Source organism: Pristis pectinata, chromosome 10 (assembly GCF_009764475.1).
Source record: "Pristis pectinata isolate sPriPec2 chromosome 10, sPriPec2.1.pri, whole genome shotgun sequence".
NCBI lineage: Eukaryota > Metazoa > Chordata > Chondrichthyes > Rhinopristiformes > Pristidae > Pristis > Pristis pectinata.
This window is the reverse complement of record NC_067414.1, coordinates 97,235,645-97,251,285: the sequence shown is the minus strand read 5'-3', so window position 1 is coordinate 97,251,285 and position 15,641 is coordinate 97,235,645. Positions and strand designations below refer to the sequence as shown.

General features: G+C 45.2%; 1 protein-coding gene across 5 annotated transcripts in view; it reads left to right on the top strand.

The window, feature by feature from the left end:
* The window catches only part of mia3 (MIA SH3 domain ER export factor 3), an 86,321-nt gene that overhangs the window by 64,827 nt on the left and 5,853 nt on the right, over positions 1-15,641 (top strand). For all 5 annotated transcript variants that reach the window (XM_052024109.1, XM_052024111.1, XM_052024108.1 and 2 more), the window contains exons 16-24: positions 699-751; positions 843-933; positions 1,333-1,471; positions 4,222-4,323; positions 6,249-6,309; positions 9,827-9,862; positions 12,290-12,357; positions 13,713-13,837; positions 15,427-15,567. In XM_052024109.1, the coding sequence (XP_051880069.1) occupies positions 699-751; positions 843-933; positions 1,333-1,471; positions 4,222-4,323; positions 6,249-6,309; positions 9,827-9,862; positions 12,290-12,357; positions 13,713-13,837; positions 15,427-15,567 (816 nt within the window). The remainder of the gene's footprint in view (positions 1-698; positions 752-842; positions 934-1,332; positions 1,472-4,221; positions 4,324-6,248; positions 6,310-9,826; positions 9,863-12,289; positions 12,358-13,712; positions 13,838-15,426; positions 15,568-15,641) is intronic.

Genomic DNA, 15,641 nt, shown 5'->3' with positions numbered 1-15,641 from the left:
GGTATCTGTGGAGGGAAAAACAGACCTTCATGTTTTAGATTGGTGACCCCCACCCCCTGTCATAAGAAGTACTGATGCAAGGTCAGTGACCTGAAATGTTGACTTTCTCTCTCCACCCGCTGAAGATTTCCAGTATCCCGTTTTAATTCTCCAATTCATCTGTTGATTCCTGACTAGAGAATCACAGTAGATCCTGGGATTTCTAACTTCGGGCATAGGGGATGGAAGCAGGGAAGTTATGTTGAAGTTTCAAAGAACATTGGTTCGACAATAACTGGAGCACTGCTGGCGGTGTTGGAAGCATGTTTCTCCTCAGTCAGAAAGCTGTGGATTCAACTATTCCGGGGCCTTGATCTCTGCTGCAGTAGGGGTTGCTGCATTGTCAGGATGCCCCCTCCAGCCTGCCTTAATGTTAGGGTATTGTGTATCCCGATGGGCCAGGTGAACATTTACAACTCCACTAAGGAATTGTGTTTTCTCCAGTGCTGGAGGATCATTTCTCTCAACCCTGAAATAGGGTAAAATAATTGTTGCTGTCATTATTGTTTATGGGATTCTTCTATGCACAGATGGTAATATATTGTCTCTTCACTTAAGTAATTTATGCTGTCAGAAGTTTGAAGTAAATTGAGTTATTATATTAAACACTTCCAGTATTTTGTTTACAGGTTTTACTGTCTGCATTTTTTCCCCTTTAGATAAAAGCAAGAAGACAAAGATGAAGATACAGCAAATGATGGACGTCTCAAGGGTGAGTGGAAGGGAAAATTGTTGTCTCTGTGGCTTCTATTTGACGGCTTGATGTACAGGAGTGTCATTTACTCTTCAACCTTGCTCTTAAGGTAAAAACCACCTTGAAGATCATTGAAGAGGAAAAAGATCATTTCCAAGCCAAGCTGACAGATGAAATAAGAGCTAGGCATGAACTGGAAGGTAAGATGTGTGTTTGGTGTGACTAGGTGGAGGTTTGATCTTGTATTCAATAAGATGATGTTGAATTTGACCAATGTTTGCTCCCTCATTTGGAGAAAGGCTGGCTTTAGCTCCTCCATTAATATGGCAGAGTGGAGGTCAACCTTCTGCTCTTCCTGTTCTCCTTACTGACCTGTCCTGGTTGTAGATGCAGAGCTGCCTGGAGAAGGATTTCCTGACCATTTTATTCTTGGGTTTTCTTGCCACCTTCCTCCACTTCTACAGCTCAGAAGAGTTAGTTTCATGGTGATGGAGGGAGAGATTGAAGGCATGGAGGGAGCTTTTAGATGTACTACAGCCATGTTTCCCTGATCTTTAGTCACTGCTTTGGAAATTTATGTTCATTTATTCCTCGCACAGAGCAAATTAAGCAGCTTGAACACAACTTCGCAGCCACTGAGACGGAGAAATCAAGGCTCGAGAATGAATTTAAAACAATGCAGCAGAAGTTGGAAATCTTGACTGAACTCTACCACCAGAAGGAGATGGCTCTGCAGAAGTAAGTCAGCAGTAGACCTGTGGGGTGTTGCTTTCATAAGGATGTTGCTTTCAGGAGTGTTTGATATGAAAGAGTGGCAGAGAGTAGGAAATTTTGTAAAGTAGAACGGTACCAGTGCTGGGGGATGGGATTAAGGTAGCTGTCATACTGAAGGATGCCCTCCTGTTATCTAAATCCCCACTGCATCCCCAGTGATTTGATTGGTGTGGTAAGATTTCCTTATTGGGCTTCTCAATGAAGGGCAGAGCTTGCCTTTCTGCTATGTAATGTCAATGCCCATGACCAACAGCAGTAGCCTCCAGAGTGAAAACGAGTCGTGTTCTGAAGGAAAATAGAAACCAAAAGTCCTGGCAAGTTGGTGTGTATCTCTGAGATTCCACATGGAACTGTAACTTTTCTGTTTTGGGTGTTGACTGGTCTGCTGCGTTTCCCCACGCTCAGCCCCACCCACCACCTCACCCAGCCTTTCCTATCACCAGAATGCAAAATAATGCAGACACTGGAAACATTCATCAAGTCAGGCAGCATCTGTGGACGGAGAAACAGTTAAGGTTTTGGGTCAACGTCTGGTTTAAGGACGTTGACCCAAACTGTTAAATCTGTTTTTCTTTCATATCCGTTCTAGATTGAGTTACTAAATGGAAAGGTGATGTGGGGTGTGGTAGAAATTGAACTTGAAGTTTGCAAGAAATAACCTATTCTATACCTTGGTGAGATTTGCTATCACACCACTTGGTGGCATCTTTGTTTACACAGGGAAGCAATTTCTCCAAATCTCGTTCCTCAGTTGTGTGGTCCCAGTAGTGTTTGGTGGGACGTTGCAGTACGTGATAAACGGAATAGATTGGATGGCACAGTGAATCAAAGTACTTCACCACAGGAAAGAGGTGCAGATTTAATGTTCAGCTGCATTCTTTCTAGTATTCCAAGCTCAGTCACGTTGCAGCAAAATGCTCAATGTTTATTGCCACGTGATTATTTATTAATTTTCAGGGATTTGGGGTTAGCAGCAAGTCCTACGTTAATTGCCCAGCCCTAGTTGCTCTTGAGAAAGTGGCGTGTTACCACTTGAACTACCACAGTCCTGTTGCTGAAAGCACTCTCAGTGCTGTTGTGTTGCAGGATTTAGACCCAATGCCATTAGAAGAACAATATACTTCGAAGTCAGGGTGATGTGCCGGTTGGAGGAGACTCTGCAGGTGGTGGTGTACCCATGCACCTGCTACCCTTATCCCTCTTGGGGAGATGGTGTGGTGGAAGGAATGAATGTTTTGGGTGGATAGGCTGCTTTATCCAGAATGATGATGAGATTCTTGAGTGTTGCAACTGTACGGCCCAGGTAAGTGGAGAGTATTCCTTGCTTGTGCCTTGTAGGTGATGGAAAGGCTTTGAGTGTCAAGAGGCGAGTCATTCAGTGCAGGATACCCAGCTTCTAATCTGCATTTTCTGCAAGTGGAATGGGATCATTGTGCATTTGTCACCGCACATCCCCACTTCTGACCTGATGGAAGGGTGATTGTTGGTGAAGCAACTGAGATGTCATCTGGTCCCTCAGCCTTTGCTGAATCCAGTGCTCTCAGCTTTTCTTGAATTTTTGGAGTGAATCAAGTTGACAGGAGACCATCTGGAAGTAGCATTTGCAATTTAGATACCAGTGACAAATGTTTGAGAGGAAGGATTTGTATGGTTGATTGGGCTGTGTCAAATTAGGTGTGTATGTCAACACTGGATGGTCTGTACAGTTTTGGCATTCTCTTTTTAATGTCATGCTTCGAAACAACTGAATGGTTGGTTTAGCCACATTGCTGTGGAGCACAGAGGCCAGGGCCGGTAAGGATGGCAGGTGTAAGCAGATTCGCAGCTTTGGGGGTAGAGATGGAGGGAATGGGGTTTTGTAACCATGTCCTTCTATCCTGACCCTACCAAAGGGTTGGTGAGACTTCGTCTATCATTCACAAACACCATATTTATGGATGTTTAGACAACACTAACCTTGCTGTGAATGTTGTCTGAATTGGCTTGGGTGGAGCGTTCAGCCCTAGAACATAAGATATGGAAGCAGGAGTAGGCTGCTCAGTCCTCGCGCTGCCTCCCCCCGTTCAATAAGGTCATGGCCAATCTTTCATCTCAGCACCACTTTTCCACACTAACCCCGTTACCCTTGATTCCCTTAATATCTAAAAATCCTGTTGTTGATTGTTGGGGTAGGGAGTCAGGTTGGGGGGCTGGGGTCTGTTGCCCAATAGCACCTCACCCAAAGAGTTAACTTGTACACGGGAGCTGGCTGGCAGGGTGTTTGAAGCTGGTCAGCAGCAGAACCAACCCTTAGGCTGCAACCCTGAGCCAATTCCTTTAGTGCAGTGAGGTCCATTGTGATTGCCCTCGTTGAGGGCAACTTTGGCACAGATTGAGAAATGAATATAGGGTTGCTCTTGTCATTGACCTAATTTATAGCAGCATAAAGTGTACTGACTCTTTGGAAGGTCAAGGAAGTTGGCTAATTTCTCTCAACTCCAAAGCCAGTTGGAACAACCTTACTACTTTTTTGTTGACTTGAACGTATGGGTTGTAAACACCTCAGACCATCTATTTCCAGCATTTTCTGTCTTTGTGTTGATATCAGTTACTTGTTTTCTGTTGATGACTTACTACTGAACACTGGTGATATTCATTAAATGAAGTGTTAGAAATCGTCCGGGGTGCATGAGGAGGCAATTTCAGCTGCTTAGTTTCTTCCTCTCTTGTTATAGGAGGTTGACCCAAGAAGAGTGTCAGCGTCAGGAGAAGGAGCTGAAGCTCTCTGTGGCTGATGAGAAAGCGCTGCAGGCACTTGAGGAAGTGAAAATGTACAAGTGAGTGGCTCTGTGGCTTCAGTTCATTCACGTGGAGAAAGTGCATTACATAGAAAGAATTTCATTTACGTAACTGTTCCTATGACTGTGATTTCTCCGGATATACGGTATAACAGCCAATTAAATACTTCTTAAAATATAGTTATTGTCAGTGTTGTAACTTGCCAACTTTTCCAAACGTAATAACCTGAATATCTTTGGTTCATCGGCATATCGATGGGTCTTTTTCTGGCTGGAAGTCCGTGACTAGTGGTGTTCTACAGGGATCTGTACTGGGGCCCTTCCTGTTTGTGATGTATATAAATGGAAGAAAACGCGGATGGGCGGGTTAGTAAGTTTGCAGACGATACAAAGATTGGTGGCATTGTGCATAATGTAGAAGATTGCCAAAGGATACAGCACAATATCGGTCAGTTGCAGATATGGGTGGAGAAATGGCAGATGGAGTTTAATCTGGACAAGTGTGAGGTGTTGCACCTTGGGGGGGTTGGGGGGGAGGGGTCAAATGTAAAGGGACAATACACAGTTAATGGCAGGACCATTAACAGCGTTATGTACCGAGGGATCTTGGGCTCTAGGTCCATAGCTTCCTGAAAGTGGCTGCACAGGTTGATAGGGTGGTAAAGAAGGTGTATGGCACACTTGCCTTTATTAGTTGAGGCAATGAGTTCAAGAGTCAGGAAGTTATGCTGCAGCTTTATAAAACTCTGGTTAGGCCACATCTGAAGTATTGCATTCAGTTCTGGTTGCCCCATTATAGGAAGGATGTGGAAGCTTTGGAGAGGGTGCAGAAGGGGTTTACAAGGATGTTGTCTGGATTAGAGGGCAGGTGCCATTAGGAGAGAGTGGACAAACTTGGATTGTTTTCTCTGGAGCAGCAGAAGCTGAGGGGAGACCTGATAGAAGATTATGAGAGGCATAGATAGGGTAGACAGCTGGTATCTCTTCCCCAAGGTCGAAATGTTTAATATTAGAGGGCATGCATTTAAGGTGAGAGGGGGAAGTCTTTTACATGGAGAGTGGTGCCTGGAAGGTGCTGCCGGGGTGGTGGTGGAGGCAGATACAATAGAAACGTTTAAGAGGCTCTTAGACAGGCACGTGAGTGTGCAGTGAATGGAAGGATATGGACCATGTGCAGGCAGAATGGATTAGTGTAATTAGGTGACATGACCTTAGTTCAGCACAACGTCGTGGGTCGAATGGCCTGTTCCTGTGCTGTGTGTACTGTTCTACCTCTTAATGGTAGTTGAGGTGTGACATTGGAGAACTCCCAAGTGGCTCCTCAGATCTTCTACAACTACGTCAGTGGGCCGTCTGGCCCTTTGTTTTTGAGATCTTGTCTAAAAGATGACACTTTCAGCAGTGCAGCCTTTACGCCAGTGTGGGTTACGTGCACAAGTCTCTGGTGTGGAACTTGAGCCCACTGCCTTGGAAGGAACTGCCTTGCACCAGATAGCTTACTTGTAACTTTAGAATGCATTTTGTACTATGTTTCTGTTGATGGTGTACACTCTGTTTAGATTGCAACTTTTTCTGCAGCCCTTACAATTCTGTAGACCTTTGTGTCATCAGAATATCTAACCCAAGTTTCTCCACAGTTTCCACATTACATAAACCATAGCACACAGGGTTGGTCTCATAGTATCTCTGCTGACTCGTAGTCTTATTGTTTTCCTTGAATAAATAAAGTTTATGTATGCAACCTGTTCTAATATTTTTGAAATTCAATTCGGAAAATTTGCAATCAGTTTTTAAAATTCTTTTCTGTGGGGGAACCATCTGCCTTTGCAGCAGATTTCTGACTCGGTTATGTAAAATTAACTGGAGAAAAAATCCTTTAAGTATCTTTTGTTGCAAAGCTTTTCACTTCTCTAGATTATTTTCCCCATATACGGTCCTTGCTAATTCTCTTTTTAACTTGCTAGACAAAGAATTCAAGAAATGGAAGAAGAGCTTCAGAAGACTGAGAGATCATTCAAGAATCAGGTAACTGGGCAGGGTGTCTGGTTCTGCAATGCTCAGTGATGTGGTTGAGGGTTTTAAAGTGTTTGGATTATGAATATTGTGACATTGACAACACAAAATTGCCAGGCAATAATGTTTTCCTCCGAGGGAGTCTAACTCCCTGTCTGGAGTGCTTCCTGTTACTATTGCTGAGTCCTCTGCCATCAACATCGTTGGGATCACTATTACCCAGAAACTCATCTGGACCAGTGCTCCATAAGCAGGTCAGGAGTTGTGAATCCTGCGGTGAGCAATTCATCTCCTGACATTCCAAACCTTTTTGCCATCGACAAAGCACAATTCATGAGTGTGATGGAATATTCTCCATTTGCCTGGATGAGTGCATCTCCAGTCCTGAAGAAGGGTCCAGACCCGAAACATTGACCGCCTGCTTTTCTCCATGGATGCTGCCTGGCCTGCTGAGTTCCTCCAGCATCATCGTGTTTTTCATTCGGATTCCAGCATCTGCAGTCCTTTGTTTCTCTGAGTGCATCTCCAACAGCACTCAAGAAGCCTGCTGGATTGATATCTCATTCACCGCTCTAAATATTCATTCCCTCCACCAGTACTCAGTGACTGCGGTGTACACCATCTACAAAATGCACTGCTGTTGCCAGTGCAGTTGCTGCTCTGATGGAACGTTCCAAATCTGCAGTCCCTAGTACAAGGAAAAACAAAAGATCGCCTACCGTTTCCCCTCCAAGTTGCTCACTATACTGACTTAGAAATGTGTTGCTATGCCTTTATTGTTGCTGGGTCTAACAGTACTGTGGGAGCACCTCCTCCAGAAGGGCTGTAGTGGTTCAAAGAAAATCTTACGAGGATAGGTTGATCGAGCTGGGGCTTTTCTCTTTGGAGCGAAGGAGAATGAGAGGTGACCTGATAGAGGTGTACAAGATAAGAGGCATAGATCAAGTGGACAGTCAGAGACTTTTTTCCAGGGTGGAAATAGCTAACACGAGGGGGCATAATTTTAAGGTGATTGGAGGAAAGTAGAGGGGGAATATCAGAGGTAAGTATTTTACACAGAGAGTGGAGGGTGCATGGAACACACTGCCAGGGGTGCTGGTAGAGGCAGATACATTAGGGGCATTTAAGAGACTCTTAGGCACATGGATGATAGAAAAATGGAGGGGTATGTGGGAGGGAATGGTTAGATTGATCTTAGAGTAGGTTAAAAGGTCGGCACAACATTGTGGGCTTAAGGGCCTGTACTGTGCTGTAATGTTCTATGTTCTAAAATTGTTCAGCATCGCCACCCTGAGGACAATCAGTAATAGACAAATTCTTACGTTGCCGGTGACACCCACATTCTCAAATGTATCGCTTCCAGTGAGGGTCCTCCAGAGGTTCTGTCAGCTCATCTGCCCTGTCTGTTCACTTGTTGTCAGATTGAGTATTGCAGTTGATAGATTGTTGGCAGTAATTGGCCAGATTGGATTAACTTTTTTTTGCGGTCGCGATGTACCTGGGCAATTTTTCACTTTGTCAGCCAAGCTGTTTCATCACATGATATCCAAACCCACGTCACCCAACTGCATCTGGACGTGTACTTGAATGACCAAGACATAGAGGGATATGGAATTAATGAAGGCAAATGGGATCCGTCATGATGGTTGGCATAGACATGGTGGGTTGAAGGGCCTCTTTTTGTGCTGTACAACTCTATGACTCTATAGAGGGTAGTCACTCAGCAGGCAAATCCATAGCCCGCACCCCCCATCTCCTGCAATTATCTTGAGAAATAAAGGACTGCACGTGCTGGAATCTAGATGAAAAACACGATGAAGCTGCCTGGCCTGCTGAGTTCCTCCAGCACCGTTGTGTTTTCCTACAATTATCTTCTCCTTCGGGCCATGTCCATTCCTCCTCTATTCTTCTGTCGGACCGCTTAGGCTGTTGCTTCAGTGTCAGAGAGGCCAGTAGTGGTCAAAGTCGAGTTTATTGTCTTGCGCACAAGTACATGTGTGCACAGATGCAATGAAAAACTTACTTGCAGCAGCATCACAGGCACAGAGCATCAGATAAGCAGCGATTGCAAGAAAAACAAGTTAAACATAAATTATACATAATTTTTACATGAAAGAACACAATTAGAACAAAAGTTGAAGTCCATTTTAGTGCAAAATGTCATAGTGTTGCTATACTGGGGTAGTGATTAGGGTTGTGCAGGTTGTTTCAAGAACCGAATGGTTGAAGGGAAGTAGCTGTTCCTGAACCTGGTGGTGTGGGACTTCAGGCTTCTGTACCTCCTGCCTGATGGAATGGCCCGGATGGTGGGGATCTTTGATGATGGACGCTGTCTGTGAGCGGGCTGTTGAAGTGAAAGTTGTTGAAAGGTCAGTGAAAGTTGTGTAGCAGCACAGTGGCACAGCGGCTCCTGCTACTGCCTCACAGTTCTAGGGACCCAGTCTCATTTCCGGTGTCCTTTGCTGTCTGTGTGGAGTTTGCACCTTCTCCCTGTGACTGTGTGGTTCCTCTCCACTCCCCAACCCCCACCCTTGGCTATCCCAAAGACTTGCTGGTACTTTTATTGGCCACTGCAAATTACCCCCTAATATAGGTGGGTTGTAGGAGAACTGGCTAGGGTGTGAGGTTGTTAGTTGATGGGCCTATGAGAGAGTAAGGGAAGAGGTTACAGGGAAATCAGTTGGGAGGTTGGACTGATAGGATTGCTCTGATTGTACAGGCTTAATGGGCCAAATGGCTCCTATGTTCAAATAGCCAGTGAGAGCTTTGCCGTCTTCTGCCATCATGTGGTAGTGACAATTAAAGGCCACAACAGGGTAGGGCGTGGATGTGTACCAGGATGAATGTAAGTGAGGAAGATGTTCTTGAAAGGCACTGGACCCTTGTGGCATTTGGCCAAGAATATGGAGCAAGTCGGAAGTAGGAGCCTCTCACCTTGGATTTGGAAGTTGGACAGACAATTACCAAACTAGCACCTCTGTTCAGAGGGAGGATAGAAGATGAACTTACTCTGGACTGGTGAGTTGTATGTAGGCAGTGAGCAAGCTTCTTGAAGCTATACACTATAACTAGAATGCATACTGACCTGTGAGGGCACATTCAGAAGCAGCTGTATAGGTTTATGAAAGGCAGGTGGTATCTGACACGGTTTACTTAAGGAAATAGGCAAAGGTATTGATTTGGGAGCAAAGTTCCCAGGTTTTTTTCCTGGAATTAATTTTTAATCCTTCTCTTGGAGCTAGAGGTACTGAACTTGGAATTGTGCAGCAGGGATCCTCAAGCAGTGGGTTTCAACAGGCAGGATGGCTCTTTTGCAGCCTCTTTGTTTACTGTCCTCTATGCTAATGCTAGCTATGCTGAATATCCTGTGGTGGAGACGGCTTACTGATCCATGTCTAGTGTGGTGAACTAATAGAAATAGATTGGTGAAGTATTTTCCCGCTTTCTATACTGAACTCCAAATGGATGTAAGGGATGATTCTGCTTTTACCCTTGTTGCATTCTTCAAATAAGTGTTTTGTTTTTTCAGATTGCTGCTCATGAGAAGAAGGCTCATGAAAATTGGGTGAGTTTGATGTTTGACTTGTTGTTCCAGTCAGACCATCGTTCCGGGATTGGATTTTTACCTTTCAGTTAATGTGCCCAGGAAAAGATAATTAACCTGTAATGTCAGCCTGGCTGAAGAGAGGTCTCTCAACATTAACCTGCACTCTAAGGTGGCCTATATATGAAGGCCTGGTTGCCAGGAAGTGACCTTAATTACTCAATTTCACTGAATACTCCAGTCTTTGCTGGGCACAATATCCTGTCCTATATTTCCCACAGAAACTTATAATGTAAAGGAAGCCTTCTGACCTTCATTAGAACAAATTAAACAAGTATAATCCCACTACCCTGCGTTCCTTCCATCCCACTGTTTGTGTAATCTCCCTTCCTGTAAAAGAGTTCATTCACGAAAGGCAGGCACTTACTGACCATTGTTAGCTGGCCTGAACTGAGGAAGGGTCAAGCCCCTCAGTGAGTCTAGACTCGCACAAAGCCCAGACAGGGTAAAGGTGACCGATCCCTTCCCCAGTGGGTTTTTTATGACAACCTATAGTTTTGTTGTTCTTACTATGTGTGGCTTCAGTTCCAGATTTATTTAATTACAAATTAAATTCTTAGCTGCTACGTTGGGATAGGAACTCTCTGCAAATCTTTCTGTATTCTCTCTCACTTCACTCCACTTCCTATGTCCCAGTTTTATCACTCTGGTCAGACAAGGTCTACTCTTGACAAACCATGTTGGCCATTTCTGATTCTATTGCACAGGTTTTTCTCTATTTCCCCTTCTAGCCTCGGCCCTGACAATCAGGTGTGGTAGGGTAGCGGTTAGCATAATGGTTCAATTCCGGCCGCTGTCTGCAAGGAGTTTTTACGTTCTCCCTGTGTCTGTGTGGGTTTCCTCCGGGTGCTCCGGTTTCCTCCCACATTCCAAAGACATAGGTGTTAGGAAGTTGTGGGCATGCTGTGTTGGTGCCGGAAGTGTGGCGACACTTGCGGGCTGCCCCAGAACATTCTATGCAACGATGCATTTCACTGTGTGTTTCAATGTACATGTGACTAATAAAGAAATCTTATCTTAAATCCTTTCCCTTATCTTAAATCCTTTCCCCTAATCGATTTACCCCGTCTGCGTGGGTGCCCCTTGTGTTTCAGTCCAGCTTTCCTGTAGCTTCTTGTAGAATTTCCTTTGGTGCGGCACAACGTGGGGAGCTCTGTCTTGTGGCCACATTGTACTACCTCATCTTCCTCTCATTAACTGCTCCAGATTCTCGAGATTTTATACTTTCTTTTCGTCAGATGCCTAACTCCTTAAACTCCCATTGCACGACTGCTATCCATTTTATTGGTTTCAGTGTGGACCGTGACTTCTCTGGCTGCTCTCGCTTCCCATCGCGAAACATCCCAGGATAGGAGATGAGGGGCTTCTCAGTGCCAGAAAGCAGGAAGTGAATATCCTGCAGGGATCACCATCAGTGACTTAGACTCGAAGTTTGGAGCTAAGGGTGTTGAAATCTTTACATCTTAGCAGGTTGAACGGGTGTATGGAGGAGAGGAGAAACAGGCTCGCAGAATCTGAGACAAAGGCGAAATAAAGTTAATTATAGCAAAGTGTCCTCTGGTTTATTTTGGTAGGACTGAAGAGAGAGATCTGAGAATAACTATCCTTGATGCTGCTAAAAATAGTGACAGCAGATGATAAAGCTGTGAAGCTTACAAACTACTGAGATGTCTGGAGGTACACTGTTCAAAAGCAGCAAGTAAAGTCGACTAATAGAGCACATGTACACTGTGCGGCCTTATCCTCCTGTCTCCCTGGATCTGCGGGGCAGTCCAGTAACGGAGGATCCCTGTCTGTTCCTGCTCTCCTCTTGGGTGGTCACCCATTCCTCCTACATTGCGCACTTTCTCAGTATTGTGAAGTGCCTGGTGATTTCACCCTGGAAAATAGGGTCCAGAACCCCCCTCCCCCTCCTGAATGACCACCCAATTGCTCAACTCCGGGTCCTCTGTTGTGGAGGCTTTGATCATTGCTACAAGTGGGCAGGCATGGTAGTGTAGCGGTTAGTGTAACACTATTACAGCGCCATTGACCTGGATTCAATTCTGGCCACTGTCTGTAAGGAGTTTGTATGTTCTCCCTCTGTCTGCGTGGGTTTCCTCCGGGTGCTCCGGTTTCCTCCCACATTCCAAAGACATATGGGTTAGGAAGCTGTGGGCATGCTATGTTGGTGCCGGAAGCGTGGCGACACTTGCGGGCTGCCCCCAAGTAAGACGCATTTCATTGTGTGTTTCGATGTACATGTGACTAATAAATAAATATCTTATTATTGTCACTTGTACCGAGGTACGGAGAAAAACTTGTCTTGCATACCAATCGTACAGGTCAATTCATTATGTGGCGCCTATTTAATCAAGATAAAAAGCAAGATTCTCTGTTTGCTTACAGTTAAGTGCTCGTTCAGCTGAAAGAACACTTACGGAAGAGAAGAGGGAGACTGCAAATTTAAGACAAAAGTAAGTCCCTGTTTAGAATTGCATCCAGTGTTTTGTCTCAGTCTGGGTCTGTGCAGGGGACCTTGTAGCTGACTTGATCGCGAGATGCCAATGGACTTCCAACAGACGTTTGATATTCTACAGATTAATATAATTAGAGATTCTTTCATGATGTTGGTCAGTGATTGGTTGGAAGCAGAGAGCTTGTCCCAGAGTGAGCTGGGACAAGTAAACCCAGGGCCTCGGTTTAAGTTTTATTTATTAATGATGGATAAAGGCATAACACCGTCTTCAGGTTTGTGGCAGACTTTCGATTAGTAGGCACAGTGAGTTGTGTGGACAAGAGCAGGAAGTTTACAGTAGGACAAGAACAAATTGCTGGAGGAACTCAGCAGGTCTAACACTGTCTGTGGAATCCTGATGCATGATCCTGACCCAAGACATCAGCCATTTCTCCCCCCCCCCCCCCCCCCCCCCACCCCCCCCCCCTTCACAGATGCTGCCCGACCTGCTGAGTTCCTCCAGCAGTTTGTTTCTCACTCTGGATTCTGGTGTCTGCAGTCTTTCCTGCCAAGAGTAGGACAAGATGGACTCTGTTGGGGATGGGGTTCACTGTCAAAGTGTTGTGGTTATCCAGCTGAGAATCCATCGGAATATTTAGTTAATGGCAGGAGACTTGTAACTGTGGAGGAGCAAAAGGATTTGGGTGTCAACTTCTACTAACCAGTAAAAGCTGGTGCACAGGCACAGGAGTAATTAAAATGGCTAAATATGATGTCAGTTGGAGTTCAGGAATGACTTAGCAGTTGTTCAGTCCCCATCAGACTGGAGTCACGCACAGATTTGGGATATAGAGGGACGAAGCACGGATTTACTAGAACGATGCCAGAGCTCAAGAGGGGTAATCTCAGGGTGGTAATGATAAACAGCTCGGGTTCCCTTCTGGTTATGTGGTTGAGGGATGAATTAACCAAACCATTTAAAATTAAGGATTGAAAATAAAAACAGAAAACGATACAAAAAAGGAGAAATACACTGTAAATGAGAGCTACTCCCACTGAGAATGTAGACTGAAGGTGTGTTAGGTCGTGAAATCATGTGAAGGGCTGATGGGTTTTTGTTGGCTGAACCCGTATCAAATGATATGTGGAAGGGAAGGGTTAGATAGATACTAGAGCAGGTTAAAACGTCGGTACAACATTGTGGGCCGAAGGGCCTGTACTGTGCTGTAATGTTCTATGTAAACCAGTGCAGCTGGCAGTGAGATGCACGTAGAGTGGCTGCAGATTGAGCTGAACAGCTAAATTTAGTATGTGTTCCTTCAAGTCAAGTATGTAGGTGGAACGGAATTGCAGGTTTGATCTTTGTTGTTGCAGGATGATTGAGTTGAACCAGAAGCTCTCCCAGGTCCAAAGACCTTCGATAATTAAGCCAACTCCAGGTAGGCCTGACAGGCAGGTCCCTCCAGGAGCGCCTCCACCCCTGGGACCAGGACGCAGAGGTAAGGAACCACCTGGCTAATCCACCTTCCAGGGACATAGGTTGCTTCACAATTGACCAATTCCTCATTTATTGTCCTCGATTTCTGCATTTGAGTCTCTTGACAAAGGCTGTTACTGCTAACCTGCATGAGCAGTGTGTTTCAATGCACCTTAGGAACCCAGACATCTTGCAAGAAATTGTGGTCATTATTATGGTCTCTTGGTCCCAAATAATTTTCATCAAAGATGCCTCTGACAGCTAAAACTGGTGCAGAGGTTGGTAGAAGAGAAGGGGGACTGGATGGGGTAGAGACTGCACAGAGAGAAAACCTAAACAATAGATTCCTTCCCAGCATCAGTGCACATCTGGGCTCGAGCATCTTTAACGCTGCAGTGTCCACATCTGTCGAGGTGAGGTGCTGCCCCTGCTCGGTGTTTTGGCAGGTTGCTTTACCTGTTGAGGTGAACTCTTTGGTTGGAAGTCAAGTTGCTGTGGCGTTTGGTGCATTTCAAGTACTTTGAGCCGACAGTCCTGGGCTGGCTGGATGCATTGTTGATGTTCTCCTGCCCCACTCTCTCTCTCATGGGCTCTCCCTGCAGGTGGCACTTCGCTGCAATTCAGTTGCCTAATCAAACTCAGCCTTTGATCAATCTCCGTGCAATCAGTCCATAATTAATGCAGTTAATCTGGATGCCTAACAATATTTTAAAATGTGCAGTTTGCAGTTGAAAGCAGAATTCTTAAACAATGTGCAGAGCAGGAATTGAGCACTGCTTCAGAAACCCTCACTTTGCGGGCAGTGTGAATGCCTTCTCGTCGTTGGTGCCTCTGTGAAATGTCAGTATTCTTTGTCAAAAGGATTTCTATTCCTGTAGCTTATGAATGTTTCTTAATTGTAATTAAAGGCAGGGTCATCCTGTTTAAAATATGATTTGTTCTGGCCCACACACTATCCAATCTAAGCTCACCCATGCATTAACCACTTTTAAGCAGTCACAGTTTTGGCAAATTATAGATTCATAAAAGATTACACTGTGGAATCTTGTGACAAAATAACGCATCTGCAAGTGCTTTGCACTTTGTGTTTTATGACTTTTGGAAACAAATGCCATGTGTTAACATGCTGAAATCCTATTTCAGGGCCCGAGTTATAGGGAGAGGTTGGGCAGGCTGGGACTTTATTCCTTGGAGCATAGGAGATTGAGAGGTGACCTTATAGAGGTGTATAAACTCATGAGGGGCATAGATAGGGTGAATGCACATAGTCTTTTTCCCAGGGAAGAGGAACTAAAAGCTAGAGGACACAGGTTTCAGTGAGAGGTGAAAAGATTAAAAGAGACCTGAGGGGCAACTTCTTTACGCAGAGGGTGGTGGGTGTGTGGAACGAGCTGCCAGAGGAAGTGGTTGAGGCAGGTACAATAACAACGCTTAAAAGACATTTGGATAAGTACATGGACAGGAGGGTTTAGAGGGATGTGGGCCAAATACGGGTAAATGGGACTAGCTTGGTGGGCACCGTGGTTGGCATGGGCGAGTTGGGCCCAAGGGCCTGTTTCCGTGCTGTGTGACTCTGACTATGAAATCACAACGTTGCCTGTTGTGTTCCAGCTCCAGTATCTCGTGATGACTCTTACGGGCCGTCCCCTGTGAGCGCTGGCCCTCCGTCACCGCCAATGATGATGGATCTCCTTGTACGCCCGCCCTCAGTTAATGCAGGTCGTGGGTTTCCCCGGGATCGGGGGGATGGAGGTAATGTTGCTGCGCAAGTGCTGTTCTGTAAATGCAAATTGGCCAGCATGAAATAACTTGCCGGTTTATAAATT